Raw genomic sequence first — 13,971 nt, 5'->3', positions numbered from 1 at the left:
CGGTGACCCCTTCACCCAAGCAGCATCTGTGTGTGTGTCTTCACCCCCTGCCCACATGGAGGCCCCGTGCGTGGGGCAGATCACACTTGTGAGCCCAGGGCGCCTCTTACATACCGAACTGCAGCCATGCTCTGTCAGACGACAGGGGTCTCCTCTCCCAGAAGCCCTCAGTTCTGCGCACCCCAGTCTAGTTTGTTTTTTTTTTTTTTAATTTTCCTCCTAGTTAAATTTCATAAGACTTATGTTAATTCAGCAAATGTTATTTGTTGCCTCACAATGGAGAGGAGTAGTCTTTGGGGAAAAGCAAATAGTTCATCTATTAAAGCTTCCTTGAGACCTTGCTCTCAAAAAACTCCAGGATTGGTGGTATGTGCAAGCAGCCATGTCGCCCCGCTGTTGTTGGAAATGGGTGAACCTGAAGAATAGACCGGTTCATTGAAGATGTTTACTTTCTAAAGCCAGTCAGTTAAGTGGACCCCACTGTCATCAGCACGGCCTCTTTAGGAAAGTTGTTAGGACTGTGAGATGAAAGCCCTGCTTTTAAATACCAGCCTAGAAAGGGAACTTAAAGATCATTGCAGCAGAGTTAGGAAAGTACATATTTATTCAGGCATGCTTGGAAAATTTAAAGTAATAAGGAAGTCTCTTTATAATTTGAGAGATTTGGAAATCACTTTACGGCATCGTGCAGTTTTTCAGTTTGATTTTGTTTTTAAAGAAAGACTGTTTCAAAAAAGTAAGAATGACATCAATTTGAAAAAGCTTCAAAGGATTATATCACGTTTATCGATCTTAATAGGGTAAACCTGAGCAGGCATGTTCATTAGAATTTTCTCGGGTTTGTTGCTTGAATTCCCAGGCATAGGTTAATCCACTGTGGACTGATGTTACTTCATCAGTATATGGTGGTATATACGTTTTATTTTTGGCCATTTTCTTTTGAAGTTCTCTTACAAGAGGCCAGCTTTTCACATGAATAATCTGTTAAGGTATTTACTAAGGGCTTTCTTTAAGTTTTAATTTCTCCCCTACACACACACACACACCCCCTCAATTAAGGGCCTGTTCTGACTATAGTGGTTTTCAGCGGTTGGAATTTACATTTTTGCTCTTGGTCCAGTGTACCACTTCACGTATTAGAGCATAATGTGGATGAAGGATTGATTAAAATTGAAATATGTATTTTTTTTTGAAAAGGCACAGCATTGTAAATCAACTATAATTTAGAAAAATTTTTAAAAAATTTAAACACAAGTGAAATGGAAAAAGTTACCTGGAAGGGCAACTTTAACTTAAACTCTAAGTTAAACTTAAGATTCTTAGTAGCATTTAGTTAGCTGAAGTGAAGATTTACCCCTGGGCTGGGAGCCCTGCATCACCCCCCGCCTCCCGTGCAGTTGGAAATAACCAGGGTGGATTCTGCACATTGCATCAGCTAGAGCTTCCTGCCAGGTAGAAGAATGGGTATCTCCTCTGAGACCAGAGGATGTGCACAGGGGCCTGTTGTTCCCTGGTCCCCGGGTGCCCACAGCGCAGGGCTGGGAAGCAGGTGAGATGAGAAGTCTCCCAGGTGTGGGCTGGACCAGGGACAGCCCTGCCTGTGTGGACTGGGGCGGCAGTGATTCAAGTCAAGCAGCTGAAAGGTGACTTGGCCCCATGGGCAGCCACATATGGAAAGCCAGCCCTGATGCTGGTTCACCCCCCTTCCTCTGCATCTTCCCTCGTCTTCTCTGGAGGCAGAAGTTTGAACCTTGAGGCTGGTGTGAGCCAGACTCTTGACTGCATCTGGGCTCCCAGAGTGTGTGGGTGCCCAGCCGTGTTCCCTCTGCAGTCTGGCGGCCTCCAGCACTCTCATTGGAGTTTCTCTCCTCACCTGGCTCTTTCTTGAAGACTCCTTGTTCAGTCTTTTATTTATGTCTTTACTTATTTTTCCCCCTGGCTGCTTTCTGCACCTGTGGCATGTGGAAGTTCCCAGACTAGGGGACGAATCAGAGCTACAGCTACCAGCCTGCACCACAGCCACAGCAGTGCCGTGTCCGAGCTGTGTCTGTGACCTACACCACAGCTCACAGCAACACCAGATCCATAACCCACTGAGCAAGACCAGGGATCAAACCCGCATCCTCACAGACACAATGCTGAGTTCTTAACCTGCTGAGCCACAGTGGGAACTCCTTTTTACCTTTAAAAAAAAATTTTTTTTTTAAATTAAAGTATAGTTGATTTATAATACTGTGTTAGTAGAAGTTCTGGATATTTTCTGTTTCCCCATGCTCCCTTGTAGAGACTGCCCACATTGACAGACCACCTCGCAGGTCGGGCACATCCCTCAGGAGGAGGACAGGGGAGGAAAGCCCAGACCTTTTAGCGAGAAATGGTCCTCTAACACTTCACTGCTACAAGACTGTGGCTCATCCTGGCGACTAGATTCCCTGAAAGTTGTAAAGTTCAATGTGTGAGATCCTTTGCCTCTTCTAACCTGTTCACTTGCATCTGATTGACTTGAAACTTGAATTCTCAAAATCTAGGGGACAGTTTTAGGCAGGGACACACATACACACACACACACACACACACACACACACACACACGTTGCCTTCTTTCTTTTCTCTGCTTTCCTGACCGACTTTCGGGGATTGTTGCGTGTCAACGTGTCATCCTTGGGTGTGCTTGTGGGCCCTTCATACCTGGCTTTCCAGTGGGTTCCGGCGATTTCTCTCATTACCTGCACTGTGTCCTGCTTGTCACCAGCTTTGCCCATGATTATTTCTCAAAGGCTCTCCATGGACAAGGCAGAGCCGCAAAACCCCCCTCGCTCGAAGGTTCCATGTTGGCTCGGAACAGGTCAAATGGTTTAAGCTTTAAAACCAGATTGAATGAGAGCTGCCGCTTTGCATTTCAGCTCCAGGTTTATCAGAGGGCTTTTTGTTTCATCATCTTTTTGATGTAGTTTTACTCAAAAGAAGTTAAAAAGATGCTTTCCTTTGGAAAACCTGGCCAACCAAGAATATCTGAAGAAACTAAGTAATTGCTATTTAAAGCACAGAAACTTGTGTTTACCAGTTAGTGGAATGTAAAGTTTTTTATTGCCAGTGATAGAAATGGTTGAGTTCTTAGGTCCTAAGTGTTTATTGTAAGCGATGTGCTGGTGAAAACCCAACTGTTCTTTTTGCTTCTGCATGGAACAAGCAAAAGATACAGAATAAGAGATTTTAGCTCAGTCTGCCTGGAAGAGGAGAGGCCACAGAAACACAGCTGGGAGGTGGCTCAGTTTCTGTGTGAGGTTGTTCCTGGAGCCCTGAGGCAGGGGAAGTGGTTTGCTGGCTTTTAGAAGGCAGAGGCCCTCCACCTGATTGCAGACCATTTGGCGGCAGAAGAGCATAGTGTCAGTGCAGAAGTCTTATAAAAAAGTGTGAAGGCATTATGCTAGCAAGCAACAGGCAGCTTTATAGGAGGGTAGTTGTAGGTGTTAGACCTGACCGAAGATGTCCTAGCCATTAAACTCGTAGCTTCTGAACACCAGGATGGTTCTGGTTCTCTGTTCTTCTTACAACCCCACCTCACCCACAGGGGAGTGTTTTGCATTGAAATCTAAGAGTAGACAGTGGGGGGAGCACCCCCAAACTTGAAGTGTATGGAATAAGAGAGGAGGCGGGGCCAGAAGCTGACTCTAGAGAATGATGGTGATGTAGCCATCACCTCAGGGGCCTGCTGCCGACCCCGTGTTCCCTGTGTGAGACACAGCTCCCCGTTGCTCAGGAAGTCAGTTTTAAGCATCTGCCTTCAGAACGAATGCTGGGTAGGGTTGGGGTGGGGGTGGGGCTCAGGAGGAGTACTTTGACTGTAATAAATAACTATTTTGTATACCTATCATGAATATTTTGGTCTAATATCTCCAGTGGCTTTGCCCCAAACTTTCTCATTTATTAGTAGTTAATCTCTGTCACATTAAAGTTTGTGATGCTGGCTTCCTGTGTCTTGAGAAATTGGATGGCTGTGCTTTCTCTAGAGCTGTGCTGTAGACTGTTTAACTTCGGTGAAATAAAATTCAAAACTCCGCTCCTTCCTTGTGCTGGTCCCATTGCAGGTGCTCGGTCACAGCGAGGGGCCAGTGGTTGCTGTACTGAGCGAGCCCTTCCCCAGCTGGGATCTGAGGGCCCATACTGCACGTTCACAGGAGGAGGGGTTGGTTGATTTTATATTCAGCACCCAGATGTGGGCCCAGTGTCACTTTTATGACACCCTGTACTCTGGGGCTGGTAGAAGGGCTGGGATCTGGGCGAGTTTGGTAATGAGATGCAGGATGGCATATGCTGTGCAGTGACAGGCAGAGTGGCCTCAGACCTGGGGGCTTAGAGGCCGGCGACACCAGGCAGTCGCTTCATTTTTCCAAGCCTGTTTTCTCCTCTTCGAAGTAGGAGGGAAGGACCTGCTTCCTAGGTTTGTTAGGGGAACTCCAGTGGGTGAAGAGGTGGAAGGAAGACCGCTGTGTCCTTAGCGTGCACGCACGTGCTCGGGTGGTTTCCTCAGTCGCGGTGAGATCACTGCGTCTCTTATTCGCGTTGGTGTCAGTTCCTCTTGCCCTCATATGCTTCTTTTGTTGCCTTATTTTTCTTTGCCCTGTTTTTCTTTGCCCGATCTATTGTCCTGTATCCATTTCTCGTCTTTTTCTTCTGACTTAAGGGCCCTGGATAGCTTGTTAGTAGGATTTGAGGATAGAGGGTTCCCTGTCCTTCGTTGCTGTGGTTCAGTGAAGAATGGGGCATGACTGAGAGCAGAATGGAACCAAGCTCTGACTGGTGCTTAGGAAGCTGGTCCATGTGGACCGGTGGAGGTGGGCCTGCGAGGTCCCCCCCGTTAGCGTCTCCCTGCAAGCCGAGGCTAGGGAGTCTGCTGATTGTGTCTGTCCCCGCATAGCAACAAAGGAGAGAGCGCGAAGCCAGAAGGCAGCAAGAACGTGAGCAGCGGCGACGCGAGCAGGAGGAGAAGCGGCGTCTGGAGGAACTGGAGAGAAGGCGAAAGGAAGAGGAGGAGAGGAGACGGGCAGAGGAGGAGAAGAGGAGAGTCGAGAGGGAACAGGTTAGTTTGTCCTCAAAGAATGTTCCCGCCACAACTCCTGACCTCTGTCACTTTGCAGACTTGGGGGGTTGGGGGCAGAAAGCTCACCCGGGATCAGGACTTCAGAGCTTTGAACGTGCAGAAGTGCAGCTGGAAACATTCAAGTCAGTAAGTGGACTCTCTTGTCTCTACAAACAGATACATATGAATCATGACACTTTAGAAACCTCTCGAAACCAGCTGAGTGGTCTCCACTAGTCTGATGCTTGAAGGATCTTCTCGGGTTTGGCTTAAGTGCTTCAAACCTCAAATATCTGGATGATAGTGAACTTTTTTTTTTTTTTTTTCTTCAATGAAATTTGAAACCAAGTGTAAGACGTTTCCCATGAGAAATATTTGAAGTATCCAGTGACTAAAGAGGATTTTTCCTCACCACGTATTTTGGATGTGCTTATGTGTTTTCTGTGTTAGAGAGATGTGTCATTCTCTTCTTGTTGAAAACATGTCATGTCCGTGTCCCTCCCAGCCCCGCCTTTGGAGACCCAGCCCTCTCAGTCACCAAGGGCTTGGGGCTGGTTCATTTGTGAGAATTTCCCAGACCAGAGCTGGCAGAATGTAATTGTTCTAGGTATCTTTTGTTTGATCTCAGAAAATACAATTCATATTCGTTTTATTTAATATTAAGCAGGTTTTGGTTTGGGGTTTTAAAAACTGGTCCTTCGTGCTTGGTATAAATAGTGGTTAGTCAGCAGACAGCTATTAACAAGAACACTCTGGTTTCCTAGCTGAGCTTTGGAGTGCTCTGCACTTAGCATCTCTAAGAGGAACAGCAAAGTCCTTTAAACCCTTGCACTTGTATATATAACATCTGTGTTCTAACAGAAGAACTTTACTTGTCCTTTTAGGGCCACGCCCACAGCATATGGAAGTTCCCGGGCTAGGGGTCAAATCAGAGCTACAGCCACTGGCCTACACCACAGCCACAGCAACACCAGATCCAAGCCATGTCTGAGACCTACACCACAGCTCAAGGCAATGTCAAATCCTTAACCCAGTGAGGAAGGCCAGGAATCAAACCTGTGTCCTTGTGGATGCTAGTCAGATTCATTTCCGCTAAGCCACAGTGGGAACTCCCTGAACTTTACAACACCTGTGTGGTTCCCACAGGATTGCGTATCATCATTTATTAGACTCTAGATCATAGTTTGAAGTTCTTGGGAAAATCCTTCACACTAGGTTTTTGTAGCCATTGGTCCCTGAGTGAGTTACCTGGGGTGGCAGGTGCTCTGGTGCATTCTGCTGGTGGATTGATGGCTGGGTGGTTTCTGTGTGACAGGAGTATATCAGGCGGCAGCTGGAAGAGGAGCAGCGGCACTTGGAACTCCTTCAGCAGCAGCTGCTCCAGGAGCAGGCCATGCTACTGGTAACGCCTGTGTGGGTCCTGGGCTGTGTGGGGTTCCCTGGGCTGGGCAGGGTGCTGGCCGCCGGGCTGTGGGGGTGGCGCTGCAGGGCTGCAGGCTCTGGTCCTCTGGGCTGCGACTGCTCAGGCAGTTACTCATCTCTGCATTGCCCATCACTAAGTCAATCGTTCTCCTTTGGTAGAGAGACAAGGTTTTGACAAGGTTTTGAGCAGAGCCTGGCATTCAGTGACCAGGCTCAAGGGCTAAGGCTGAAGAGTCAGAGCATGTGCCGTAGATTCTGACCTGGAGCACTCTGAGTGTCTTTTTTTTTCCCCCTATGGCCGCACCTGTGGCATATGGAGGTTCCCAGGCTAGGGGTCCAATCGGAGCTGTAACTGCCAGCCTACGCCACGCCAGATCCGAGCCGCGTCTGCAACCTACACCACAGCTCACAGCAGTGCCAGATCCTCAACCCACTGAGTGAGGCCAGGCATCAAACCCACAACCTCATGGTTCCTAGTTGGATTTGTTTCCATTGTGCCACAACGGGAGCTCCCCAAGTGTCTTTTGAAACCAGCATTTCATTGGGTTCTCTCTTACTCTTATCCAGTGGTGTTATGGTTAGCAACAAGCTGTCAGATTTTTCTGCAGGTACTTTGCCATTACAAATCCCAGCTGTTTTGCTTGTCACTAAGCAAGAGTCAAAAAGCGCCCTCTTGGGAGTCCGAGCTGGAGGCAGCGAGCGGGCCCCGTGCCCTGCACTGAGTGTCCCCTCTCCCCCCAAGGAGTGCCGCTGGCGGGAGGTGGAGGAGCACCGGCAGGCGGAACGGCTCCAGAGGCAGCTGCAGCAAGAACAAGCCTATCTCCTGTCTCTACAGCATGACCACCGGCGGCCGCCCCCGCAGCCCCCGCAGCCCCCGCAGGACAGGAGCAAGCCCAGCCTCCACGCTGCCGAGCCCAAGGCCCACTACGAGCCTGCCGAGCGGGCCCGGGAGGTATGGCTCCCCTGGGGATGGGACAGCGCTGTCTGCGGCGAGGTCGATCTGGGGGCCGGGAGAGGGGGCTCCCAGAGGCCAGAGCCTGGGCCACGTCTCTTCCTGCTCTGGTTGGTGTTTCTCCATGGGGCCCAGAATGCCTCCTTCACAAATCTCAGGTGGTGCAAGCACTGAACTAAACAGAAAGGGGCTAGAAGTACAATGGGATGGCTCTCTGAACAGTAGACAAGGGGAAAAGGTGACCTGGCCATCTGTTTGCCGTGAGGATGAAGCCTGCCTGTGGCCCTGTTTACTGAATTTTCGATGATCAGGGCTTGTTACTGAATCGGGGCATTTGGGCGACCCAGAGCCCGTGGGTCTGGATGTGGCAAAGCAGGCAACCCACCCTTCAGGGGCCCTGGGAAGGTGGGGCTGGGAGGTGTGCAGAATGTGCAGAGCTTGGCCTGTAGGTGGCGCCCTCCAGCTGTGCTCGCCCTCCTAGGGCCCATTCTAGGAGCTGGTGCCCTGCTGCCTCTGCAGTTCCTTTATTTTTGATGTAACGAATGTGTTTCAGATTCTCCAGGACACTCTTTTAATCAGCTGGTTTAGTGGTCTGCAACAAAGTAATTTTTTCCTCTAATTTATCCTCACCTGAGATCCTAGAGTTCTTGCCAAAGGGAGATTTTCAAGGCTGCTTCTCTTACTTTTTGTCTTCCTGAGGGTTTCTTTGTTCTGAATCAGATCCTCGTCCAGGGCTCCTTGCCTCCTCTCTTATCTTGGCGTTGAGGACAGAAGTGTATCTCTTTAGAGTCCTTCCACTTTGAGGCTCTCTCGGCATCTCTGCTTTTCCCCTACTAACCCTGAGTCATGTCTCTGATTCTCTGATGCAGGTGGAAGATAGATTTAGGAAAACTAACCACAGCTCCCCCGAAGCCCAGTCTAAGCAGACAGGCAGAGTATTGGAGCCACCAGTGCCTTCCAGATCAGAGTCTTTTTCCAACGGCAACTCCGAGGCTGTGCACCCCGCCTTGCAGAGGCCCGCCGAGCCACAGGTAGAACAGCCGTTTGCTGGGGGTTGAGGAGACGCCCGCAGAGGCTCTGAGCCGCCAGCCTGCTTGACATGCTCACTTTGGTTTGTCCTCAGGTTTAGAAAGAGAAGAGAGGAGCCGAAGTGAGTTTAGACTAAAGATTTAGGGCATGGCTGCCTCGGTTGATAGGAAAAAACGGGATTTTCTTTTTAAAGATTGTCCTTGTACTTACTAAGAATATCTGGGTTCAGTAATTTCTTTTAGTCTAACTTTCTTGCCTTCACTAACTCAGATGCTCATAAACAGGTGCCTCTTTACTCAAATACGAAGACTTTTCAGTTCAGTGTTCTCAAAGTTAGTGTCTTAAATACATAGAGTGAGAGTCTGTATCTTTTCGTAACCTGGGATCCCCAGTGGGCAGCCCTGCAATTCCATGTAGAATTTTTTAGTCTGTTCAGACGTACCTATTGTTCTGGGAAAAGAGCTTTTTATCACATTCTCAAGAGGTCCAGACCCAGGTGAAGGTGCCGATCCAGTGGTGGGGTGTGGCTTCCCCTGAAAGAGGTCAGGATAAAGGCGTTACATTGGCTAGGCGCTCAGCCTCGCCTGGAAGCAAGCAGATGGCAGAGACCCTTCACTGGTTCCCACGCTCCCCGAAGATAACTGACCTACAGCTGTGTGGTCTAGAGTAATGGGGACAAGTTCTTGAGCCCAAGTTTATCCATCACTGATGTTGGCATGTGCTGGGGGATGGAAGTTGCTATTTCTTGGGAGAAGTAGGCACTGGGGCTCTGGAAAACCAACCCAGATGAGGATCTGAATACACTTGACAACAGAGTATCCTTGTGCGAAGCAGTGTTGCAATAAAAGAAGAACCAGTGCTGCACTTGGTGGGCAGGTGTATGGAGGCAGGTATTGACATGAGCCCAGCAGTGTCTTGATTCATGGAATTGCTGACCCCCAAGCATTGGCGGCTCCAGAGACTGAGGAGTCAAGAGGGACACTCGCAGGAGAGGGGGGACGGGAGGGGAGGGCCTGGCAGGATGAGTTTCATGAAACCTGAACTTGCCTCTAACAGTTTGAAAAGAGAAGTTCCTGAATTCTGTGGACTGCCCTTTATACTAATGATTAATTAATGTAGGGCCTGGAAATAGTTTCCTTTTTCCTTTTTCCATCTCAGGTTGCTTTTGCCTGAAACCTGCACTTAGGAAAACATTCTTTGGGGAAAACTTTTTCATGTAGGACTTCGTTTTAAGACCCCTTTTTTTATTACAGTTACAGATAATCACTTATTATATACTCCTCCCCCCCGCCCCCGAAAAATCTTAAACATCTTAGAAGTCTGAGATTATCCAATAACTGGAATTCCGGGACACTCCCCTAGCAGTTGTAGACCTGGACCTAATTTTGAATATTACATTTGGCCAGGTTGAGGCAATCCTGATTTGGTATTTCCAGTTTTCCTTTAGTGCAATGATGTAATAGATATATAGCTGTAATTATGTAAGATGCAATATTGAACAAATATTTTAAAACAAGAAATATAATTTAGCGAAAATGCAGATTATTTCAGAGATTGTGTTTCCAATTTAGAAGTGACCAGATAAACTCAGCTGACAAGGAATTGCCCTATTTCTTCATTTTTCACGTGGATAGAATACCGTCTCAGCCATCAGTTTTTAGGGAATCGTGGTCCTATTTCTAAAGAAATCAGAGGGGTTTTTTTTGGTTTTGTTTTTTTTCCTCCTAATTAGTGTAAAGACATATGGGGTTGTTATCTAGAATTGGAGTGTTTTAGGACTTGGAAGAAGAAAGATGGAAAATGATTGGTGCATTTGAAAAGTTGGCTGTTTTTAAGTTACACTATTATCTGTCCAGACATGAGGGCTTGGTCTTTGCACCGTAAACGTGTTGCTCTCTCGTTACTTGGGCTGAAATCTTGCCCCACCGGGCCCTGCGAGGCTGGGGAGAGAGGTCTGCCTGCGTGGCGATGTCCGGCCTGTGGTCTCCTCCCCTCTGCCTGCCCAGGCTGCTCCGCACACGGCCTCAGACACGCGCTTTTCACCTTGACTGCTCTCTGTGCCGTGTGTTTGGACACAAAGAGTTTTCCTTACGAATGTCCATTTGTCCTCCTCCGCGCATTGCGTTCCCCAGACCCCCTCTCCACTTACAGCATAACTGTTTCACCGCTTGGCTGACTAGTACTGTGCCGCCCCGTGTGCGTTGCCCGGTGCCTGCTTTGGATTTGGTGTTGACCAGAAACATGGTTTCTGCAGAACGCATTGAATGTCTTGTGTTTTGTTTTCTCGTAAGGTACAGTGGTCCCACCTGGCATCTCTCAAGAACAGTGTTTCCCCTGTCTCGCGATCCCATTCCTTCAGTGACCCTTCTCCTCCCAAATTTGCACACCATCATCTTCGCTCTCAGGACCCATGTCCACCTTCCCGCAGTGAGGTGCCGAGTCAGAGCTCTGACCCTAAGTCGGAGGTACCTGACCCCACCCAAAAGGCTTGGTCTAGATCAGACAGTGACGAGGTGCCTCCAAGGGTAAGGAGCGGAAGGGCAGGCGTGTGCTTTTGCTTTTTTCTTATTTAAAAAAATATATATTTATTTCAATTAAGGGTGTGGTGGCATCACAAGGATTAAGGGGCAGTAACTTTCTAATGAACTTTTTGCAGTGGTGGGAGAAAATGCCCTAGTGAGACAGTCCCGTGCAGCCGTTGGCCAATTAGCTTTTCACTGCTGCTAACTCACTGCTTAAGAACTGGTAACAAAATAATTGAAGAGTATGCTTCTAGAACAGATAGAGTATGTTTTAGCAGCTCCCTTGTTAAGTTTATACAGAGGCTACAAATTACTTTGCACGTTAACTGATACCAAAATTTTCAGGAAGGGTCCTGTAAGGGAGAAAAATCAACATAAGTGTTTCAAAGAAAGTGATTTTTTTTTTTTTTTTTAAATTGAGGGATTTGGGGTTTTATTTGGGTTTTTTAAATTTTGTTTTTATTTTTGGTTTGGTAACTAAGGCTGAAATGAAACACAAAGGCACATTTTGATTTATTTTTTCCTCCACTTGGAATTTGCTTCCTCTGAATATTTTCTTGCTTCCTACAGTCTTTGTTTCCTGCTGATCCATTTGTAGCCCATTGTTTGGTTTCTTTGAGCTTATTTTCCTGGTTTTCACATTATCTCAGCAAAATGCCTTGTATGTCCCCCGCTACCAAGCTTCAGTGCCACCCTCATTAAATGTTACAGAAGCACAGAAAGGTTGTCCCGATGCCTTTGACTACATTTTCTCTCTCTGGCGTGTCAGCGGAGGGCAGAGAGGGATGGGGCTGGCCAGGTGAGGGTAAGGCTAAGGTGTACTTAGGCCCTCTTGGGGGGTATGTTTTGGTGGGAAAGTCTTTGTTCTCCTCCCCCTAGAGTTTGCAGCAATGTAACTGCTGTATTTTGTACCCCAAGGTTCCTGTGAGAACAACGTCCCGGTCCCCTGTCCTGTCCCGTCGGGACTCCCCACTGCAGGGCGGTGGGCAGCAGAATAGCCAAGCAGGTCAGAGGAACTCCACCAGGTAAGAGGAGTTCGCTGCACCGACTCCTATGGTCTCACACTGTCTGCTTGCAGAAAAGTGCTCAGAGACACAGAGGTTCTGGGGCAAAGACACGATCAGTTTCTAAAAGAAAATACCATCAAATCCATTGATATGCATAACACAGACTGATCCGTGGTGAAAAGAGAAGAGTAGATCCGATTGTGATGGTGGCAGTTCTAAAGTGAAAACTCCCTGTCAGGCGGGTAGGTAGGAGGCACACAGGAGTCCAGGGGGAACTGTAATCCAGCGCTGATTCTCCAAAGGGTGTTGGTGGCCTTGGGAGTGGTACAGACATCACACGCAGGCCATGAAAGAAAAGCCAGTGGTTGACTTACATTCCGCATTAACTCGTGAATTAACCACGTAGAGCTGTTCTATTCTTCAGTTCTATTCTTCACGAGGCCACTTTGATTTGAGGTTCACTGAATTCAAATTAAATAAAATTAACTGCCTGAGCTGCACCAGCCGCATTCCAGGTGTTCAGGAACCACATTCACCTTGTGGTGACCGAATTAGCCAGCTCAGCCATAGAAGGCCACCATCTCAGTTAAGCTCCACTGACCAGTCACTGACCAGTCTGTTTCAGAGGAAGAATTGGTCCAGTTGAATGTTGTGTTCCCTGATTGCCACTGAGCCTCCGAAGGTAGCCTTCTTTACAGGGTCTCTCATATAACTGAGGTAGTGGAACGGGTGGTGGCCAGCAGCTACCAAGAGAGCCTTCCGAGTCTGTATGTGGCCAGGCTGGGCCGTGGCTTCTCCAGGCTGGATTTCGGGTTCTGCTGGGTGGGCCGTGGTTCTCTAGGGTGGACCTTGGGTTCTCCAGGGTAGGCCATGTGTTCTTGTGCACCTGAGTCAGTTCTTGCCTAGTTCTTACCTGGAGAACTCATGTCCTCCACCACGGAGGACAGCTGTGGTGTGTCCATGGCTCTGTCACATTTCCAGCCTAGCTTGTGGGGAAGGAAGCAGGATGTCGCACGGTGTCAGTTCTCGAGAGCAGCGGTGACAGGTGTTGGGGATGATCAGAGTTGTGCAATTACCCAAGTGGGATTTTTTATAATAAGAAACTGAGTTTGGGAGTTCCTGTCATGGCTCATTGGTTAACAAACCTGACTAGCATCCATGAGGATGCGGGATCGATCCCTGGCCTTGCTCAGTGGGTTAAGGATCTGGCATTGCCATGAGCTGTGGTGTAGGTCGCAGACACAGCTCAGATCCTGCACTGCTATGGCTGTGGCATAGGCCGGCTGCTGCAGCTCCGATTTGACCCCTAGCCTGGGAACCTCCATATGCCTCAGGTGCAAAGACAAAAAAAAAAAAAAAAAAAGAAAGAAAGAAACTGAGTTTGTAGCTGTGACAGAAATAGTGACACTTCAGACCGAACAGTAGCGTTTCCTCTCAGGGTGGGATGTCTTTCAGCTCTTTTGGCTTGTTTAGATACCTGAGATAAGATGGGTAGACAATGTGGCTGTAAGTTCTGGTGGGTTCGGTGACACATGCTGCTGGTGGCCGGTGTTCCCACCCTTCCTCCATGTGAGGACATCGTGCACAAGTCTGCCTCACTTGACCCTTCACCTTGGGCAGTGCCTTAGCTGTTCTCTCCTCTTCTTCCCTGACAGCAGTATCGAGCCCCGGCTGCTGTGGGAGAGAGTGGAGAAGCTGGTGCCCAGGCCTGGCAGTGGCAGCTCCTCGGGGTCCAGCAACTCAGGATCCCAGCCTGGGTCCCACCCCGGGTCTCAGAGCGGCTCCGGGGAGCGCTTCAGAGTGAGATGTAGGGGCCTTTCCTGCTCCCCCTCCCTGCCACCTGGCCCCTTGAGCAGTGCGGGTTAGGGGACCCCCCCCCCCCCCAGCAGCTGGAAATCCTCTTGTGTTGTCAGCCTCGTTCCTCTGCACCTGTGGATCCCACCACCTGTGGACCCTGTAG

The 13,971-nt window shown here is 48.7% G+C and overlaps 1 protein-coding gene across 50 annotated transcripts in view; it reads left to right on the top strand.

Annotated features, from left to right (window-relative positions):
• MAP4K4 (mitogen-activated protein kinase kinase kinase kinase 4) overlaps positions 1–13,971 on the top strand; it is a 166,453-nt gene that overhangs the window by 124,351 nt on the left and 28,131 nt on the right. For 8 of the 50 annotated variants that reach the window (XM_021087136.1, XM_021087131.1, XM_013995935.2 and 5 more), the window contains exons 13-19: positions 4,918–5,079; positions 6,395–6,481; positions 7,244–7,453; positions 8,323–8,484; positions 10,774–11,007; positions 11,923–12,029; positions 13,667–13,818. In XM_021087136.1, the coding sequence (XP_020942795.1) occupies positions 4,918–5,079; positions 6,395–6,481; positions 7,244–7,453; positions 8,323–8,484; positions 10,774–11,007; positions 11,923–12,029; positions 13,667–13,818 (1,114 nt within the window). The remainder of the gene's footprint in view (positions 1–4,917; positions 5,080–6,394; positions 6,482–7,243; positions 7,454–8,322; positions 8,485–10,773; positions 11,008–11,922; positions 12,030–13,666; positions 13,819–13,971) is intronic. The other 42 variants (XM_021087159.1, XM_021087150.1, XM_021087158.1 and 39 more) reach the window with 12 other exon arrangements.

This window comes from Sus scrofa, chromosome 3 (assembly GCF_000003025.6).
Source record: "Sus scrofa isolate TJ Tabasco breed Duroc chromosome 3, Sscrofa11.1, whole genome shotgun sequence".
Classification (NCBI taxonomy): domain Eukaryota; kingdom Metazoa; phylum Chordata; class Mammalia; order Artiodactyla; family Suidae; genus Sus; species Sus scrofa.
The sequence above is the reverse complement of the archived record's forward strand: the minus strand, read 5'-3'. Positions and strand labels throughout refer to the sequence as shown.